Consider the following 6000-nt stretch of genomic DNA (forward strand, 5'->3'; position numbering starts at 1 on the left):
GGCTAGCGAGGGTCTGTGGGTCGGGACTGAGGGGCACTGGCAGGGCTGGGCTAGCGAGGGTCTGTGGGTCGGGAGTGAGGGGCACCGGCAGGGCTGGGCTAGCGAGGGTCCGTGGGTCGGGAGTGAGGGGCACTGGCAGGGCTGGGCTAGCGAGGGTCTGTGGGTCGGGACTGAGGGGCACTGGCAGGGCTGGGCTAGCGAGGGTCGGTGGGTCGGGACTGAGGGGCACTGGCAGGGCTGGGCTAGCGAGGGTCTGTGGGTCAGGACTGAGGGGCACTGGCAGGGCTGGGGTGGGGGGCAGGATCCCAGGGCTGGGCTAGCGAGGGTCTGGGGGTCGGGACTGAGGAGCACTGGCAGGGCTGGGCTAGCGAGGGTCTGGGGGTCGGGACTGAGGAGCACTGGCAGGGCTGGGCTAGCGAGGGTCTGGGGGTCGGGACTGAGGGGCACTGGCAGGGCTGGGCTAGCGAGGGTCTGGGGGTCGGGAGTGAGGGGCACTGGCAGGGCTGGGCTAGCGAGGGTCTGGGGGTCGGGACTGAGGAGCACTGGCAGGGCTGGGCTAGCCAGGGTCTGGGGGTCGGGACTGAGGGGCACTGGCAGGGCTGGGCTAGCCAGGGTCTGGGGGTCGGGAGTGAGGGGCACTGGCAGGGCTGGGCTAGCGAGGGTCTGGGGGTCGGGACTGAGGGGCACTGGCAGGGCTGGGCTAGCGGGGGCTGCGGGTCGGGAGTGAGGGGCACCAGCAGGGCTGGGCTAGCGGGGGCTGCGGGTCGGGAGTGAGGGGCACTGGCAGGGCTGGGCTAGCGGGGGCTGCGGGTCGGGAGTGAGGGGCACCAGCAGGGCTGCGGGGGGTGGACTCTGCTCATGGCTCTAGGTCCTCAGGGAAGTGACTCTGCCTTGGGGTCTGTGAGTCCAGTGACCCCCCCCACCCCCCCCACCCCACCCCGTGCTCTTTTCCTGCCTTTCTTCCTGCGGGGGCCCAGCTCGGCGCCCCCCGTCTCGGGGGTGGTTCCCGAGCAGGCCTGGGGCGGAGGATCCGTCCCCTTCTCTCTGCTGGGGGGGGGTCCCGCCCGCGAGCCCCCTGGGGCAGGGGAGTAACGGCCTCTCTCTCCCCCAGAGCCGAGGGGTGCTGCCCTATTTCGCCAACTTCCGCCTCCTGTCTGAGCTCTCCACCCCATTCGTCAACCTGCGGTGAGTCGGGGGGGGGCCCGGGGGGGCTGGAGCTGGGGGGCTCGAAGGTGCCTGAGCGTCCCAGTGGGACCCGGATTCAGATTTTCCCGAGGCGCTGGGGGATGGGGATGGGGCCGCTGCCCCAGAGGATGCTGGGATGCACAGTGTGGGGAGGCGGGCTGAAGGGTAGGGCAGGCAGTGACCCTAGATCAGTGGGGCTGGGAGTTAACACCCCTTTGACTTGCATCAGGGCAGCTTCACCCTTGACCCGGGCTGGGCAATTGGCTCAGGCTCTCGGCAAACTCAGGCAGCGTCAGTTACCCCTCCGGCTTAATGAGAGCGCTGATGTGATCATGTGACTCCAGGAGCTGGAGGGGGCGGGGCCCGGGGCTGTTTAAAGTGACGGCGCTCCTTTGTCGTGGCCCAGGTGGTTCTTTGACACCGTGGGGCAGCCCCGCTCCTCCTGGTTCGTCCTGGCCAACGGCCTGGCCATGACCGTGGTCTTCTTCCTGGTGCGCATCGCCGTCATCCCCAGCTACTACGCCCGCGTGCTGGCCTGGTACGGCACGCCCGAGTACGCCCGCCTGGGGCTCGCCGTGCAGGTGGCCTGGATTGCGCCCAGCCTGGCCCTGGAGGTCCTCAACCTGGTCTGGATGTACAAGATTGTCCGGGGCTTCTACCGGGCCTTCTGCCGGCCCCAGGAGCGCCAGCCGGCCTGCGGCCACGGCGACTGAGCGGGAGCTGGACTTCCCCAGGGGGCACGGCCGGGGGGCCCCAAGAGCTGGACGATCCACGCTAGTTCCCATCAGAGCCCACAGCCACAGGAACCCCCTGGCCTGGCACGTGCCCGCCAGGCACCCGGACTGACCCCCACGGAGCGCCAGGCACGGGCGGGCACCTCGGACACTCATGGAGATCACAGACTGGCATATGCCCCAGGCACCCAGGAAACCCATGGGGCACCGGGACTGGCACTGAACACGGGACGTCTGGCTGGGAGCCCGGTGGGGCCCGTCTGTGGGGCTGGCAGTGCCCCTCGCAGGGGGCTAAGGCTGCCCAACCCCCAGCTAGGGGTGTCCTTGGGGGGGCCTGCGTGTCCATGCATAAGGGGCGCAGAGGCTCCAGCTGGGTGGGGGGTCCCATGGGGCAGAGCAGGGAGCCATGGTAGGGCCACGTGAACGGCTTCCGCAGGCCCCCGCGCCCCCTCCCACTCCTGCAAAAAGTGGGAGGAGCCCCACACTACTGGGCTGGGGGGGGCCCATCTGCACTGAACCCCCGAGGGCCAAGGGGTCTACGTAGCTTTTGAGGACACCCCTGTGCCCCAGGATCCTGCAGTCTGACCCTGGCCCCTCCCTCCCAGACGCCTCCTGGCCATAGCACCCCCCGGCCATAAAGCCCTGGCCCCTGCAGTGGCGGGGGGAGCTGGGAGGGCACACGGGTCCCAGCAGGGGTGTCTCTCCCACAGGTCAGCCCCCAGCTAAACCTACCACTGGGGCCCCAGAGACCCGGGGTCTAGTCCCTGCCTCTGTGCCTCAGTTTCCCTGTCTGTTAAAGGGGGACAATGCCCCTTCATCTGTGCCTTCTCTCTTCAGAGTGGGAGCTCTTTGGGGCAAGCCTGTCCCACCCTCTGTATCTGTGCAGCGCCCGGCACGGCCGGGGGCCCCAATCTCAGCCTGGGCAGCGCCCGGCACGGCCGGGGACCCCGATCTCAGCCTGGGCAGCTCCCAGCACGGCCGGGGACCCCGATCTCAGCCTGGGCAGCTCCTGGCACGGCCGGGGCCCCCGATCTCAGCCTGAGCAGCTCCCGGCACGGCTGGGGCCCCCAATCTCAGCCTGGGCAGCTCCCGGCACGGCCGGGGGCCCCAATCTCAGCCTGGGCAGCTCCCGGCACGGCCGGGGACCCCGATCTCAGCCTGGGCAGCTCCCGGCACGGCCGGGGGCCCCAATCTCAGCCTGGGCAGCTCCCGGCACGGCCGGGGCCCCGATCTCAGCCTGGGCAGCTCCCGGCCCGGCCGGGGGCCCCAATCTCAGCCTGGGCAGCTCCCGGCACGGCCAGGGGCCCCAATCTCAGCCTGGGCAGCTCCCGGCACGGCCGGGGACCCCGATCTCAGCCTGGGCAGCTCCCAGCACGGCCGGGGGCCCCGATCTCAGCCTGGGCAGCTCCCGGCACGGCCGGGGCCCCCGATCTCAGCCTGGGCAGCTCCCGGCACGGCCGGGGTGGGGGCCCCCGATCTCAGCCTGGGCAGCGCCCGGCACGGCTGGGGTGGGGGCCCCCAATCTCAGCCTGGGCAGTGCCCGGCACGGCCGGGGGCCCCCGATCTCAGCCTGGGCAGCGCCCGGCACGGCCGGGGGCCCCCAATCTCAGCCAGGCCCAGCCAGCACCCCTTGATCTCAGCCTGGGTTTCTAGGCATTTCCACGCGCCCAGTGACTCTGAAGTAGCCGCCGGCGGCAGGTCTCGCTCCGGTCGGCGCCGGGATCGGGGTTTTCGGACGATTTCCAGTGGAGAATCTCAAACTCCTTCTCGATCCCTTGTTTCATGACTGACATTTCTGCCCTAGTGAGGAATTAACCCTCCCCCCTCGATACTAATTTATTAACCCCCCCCCACTGGCTCACCCCCAAACCAGGCTGGACTCCGACCTCTCCGGCCACGTTTGTCTCCAGTGTCTGTCTGTCAGGGGAGGGGCGGGACCCACAGTGGGGGTGTCGGGGGACAGGCCACCGGGCTGGGACTCAGGACACCTGCGGGCTGTCCCCTGCTCTGCCCCTGGCCGGCTGGTGACTCTGCACAAGTCACTGCCCGGTCTGTGCCTCAGTTTCCCCCTCGCCCTTTGTTTAGATTGTGAGCTCGTTGGGGCAGGGACTGTCTGGGTCTGGGCAGCCCCTGGCACAATGGGGCCCCCCGATATCTCAGCTGGGGTCTGGGTAGCCCCTGGCACAATGGGGGCCCCCGATATCTCAGCTGGGGTCTGGGCAGCCCCTGGCACAATGGGGGGCCCCCGATATCTCAGCTGGGGTCTGGGCAGCCCCTGGCACAATGGGGGGCCCCCGATATCTCAGCTGGGGTCTGGGCAGCCCCTGGCACAATGGGGGGCCCCCGATATCTCAGCTGGGGTCTGGGCAGCCCCTGGCACAATGGGCCCCCCGATATCTCAGCTGGGGTCTGGGCAGCCCCTGGCACAATGGGGGGCCCCCGATATCTCAGCTGGGGTCTGGGCAGCCCCTGGCACAATGGGCCCCCCGATATCTCAGCTGGGGTCTGGGCAGCCCCTGGCACAATGGGGGGCCCCCGATATCTCAGCTGGGGTCTGGGCAGCCCCTGGCACAGTGGGGGGCCCCCGATATCTCAGCTGGGGTCTGGGCAGCCCCTGGCACAATGGGGGGCCCCCGATATCTCAGCTGGGGTCTGGGCAGCCTCCAGCACAAGGGGGCCCCAATCCTGGTTATGGTCTAAGGCCAGTAGGGCCGGTCAGGGAGACACCAGCTTGCACCAGCTGAGGATCTGGCCGTGAAGTTACACCAGACTCTGCCCCACCCGCGACCCCTCCAGGCCTGGCTGCCGATTGCCCCTGGGCTGCCGGGGGCAGGGCTGGCCTGGAGCATTTACCCTGGCACACGCCGGAGCCCAGCCCCGAACTCAAACCCGCCTCCCCGGGCCCGATGCCGGGGGATTCTCCGGCCTGTTCTCTGGAGGTCGAGGGGGGCGACCGCGCTGCCCAGTGCCAGCTCAGACCTGGCATTTCGTCCCCCCCCCCCCGCGCCCCAAACACCTGCATCCCCGTCGGCCCGCGTCCTGCAGAGCAGCCCCCAGGCTCCCGCTGCCACCACCCCCCCAGGGGGCCCGGCAGGAGAAAGGGGGAGGGGCAGATGGAGGGATGTGGCCCGAATTGCGGGGACCCGGGTTTGCCGTCGCGGCGAGGTCATTCTCCCGCCTCGTGGCACCGTTCTCGCGAGGGGCGGGGCCCCGTCTGAGGCCCGTCTCCCCCCCCCCCCCCCGGCCTGTGATCGCTAAGCCGGGCGGGGGCCTTGGAAGTGACAATAAACAGGGTTTTGTTGGTGAAGCTGAGCCGTCCCGCAGCCCTTTCTCGGGGTGCCCTGTGCAGTGTGTGTGTGTCACGGGGGGGGGGGGTCAGGGCCCTGCCCCCCCGGCTCCCTGCGGTTCCCCGGACTCTCAGCCAGCCAGGAAAACAGCCGGTTTATTTGGGCGACAGGAACATGGTCTGAGACAGGCCTTGCCGGGACAGACCACAGGACCCCCCCAGTTAGGTCCACTGGGCGGGGGGCAGGGAGGCCAGAGCCCCATCTGGGCTCCCCTCCCTTTTCCCAGCCAGCTCCAAACTGAAACTCCCCCCAGCCGTCTGGCCAGGAGCGGGGCCCTGGGCGGGGTCCTGCCGCGCTCCCGGTCGTTGGTGGCAGTTCTGGGGGGGGGGGGCCTTCCGCGCTCCCCGTCGTTGGCGGCAGTTCTGCGGGGGCGGGTCCTTCCGCGCTCCCGGTCGTTGGCGGCAGTTCTGCGGGGGGGGGGGGTGTCCTTCCGCGCTCCCCGTCGTTGGCGGCAGTTCTGCGGGGGGGGGTCCTTCCGCGCTCCCGGTCGTTGGCGGCAGTTCTGCGGGGGGGGGGGTCCATCCGCGCACCCCGTCGTTGGCGGCAGCTCTGCGGGGGGGGGTCCTTCCGCGCTCCCGGTCGTTGGCGGCAGTTCTGCGGGGGGGGGTCCTTCCGCGCTCCCGGTCGTGGGCGGCAGTTCTGCGGGGGGGGTCCTTCCGCGCTCCCGGTCGTTGGCGGCAGTTCTGCGGGGGGGGGTCCTTCCGCGCTCCCGGTCGTTGGCGGCAGTTCTGCGG

At 70.3% G+C, this 6000-nt stretch overlaps 1 protein-coding gene across 2 annotated transcripts in view; it reads left to right on the forward strand.

Moving 5' to 3' along the window:
* LOC123353598 (TLC domain-containing protein 4-like) overlaps positions 1 to 3139 on the forward strand; it is a 27529-nt gene extending 24390 nt beyond the window's left edge. For both annotated transcript variants that reach the window (XM_044994825.1, XM_044994826.1), the window contains exons 6-7: positions 1112 to 1185; positions 1592 to 3139. In XM_044994825.1, coding sequence (XP_044850760.1) covers positions 1112 to 1185; positions 1592 to 1898 — 381 coding nt within the window. In that variant the 3' untranslated portion in view covers positions 1899 to 3139. The remainder of the gene's footprint in view (positions 1 to 1111; positions 1186 to 1591) is intronic.
* The last annotated feature ends 2861 nt before the right edge of the window (positions 3140 to 6000 follow it).

The sequence above is a fragment of the Mauremys mutica genome, chromosome 20 (genome assembly GCF_020497125.1).
Source record: "Mauremys mutica isolate MM-2020 ecotype Southern chromosome 20, ASM2049712v1, whole genome shotgun sequence".
NCBI lineage: Eukaryota > Metazoa > Chordata > Testudines > Geoemydidae > Mauremys > Mauremys mutica.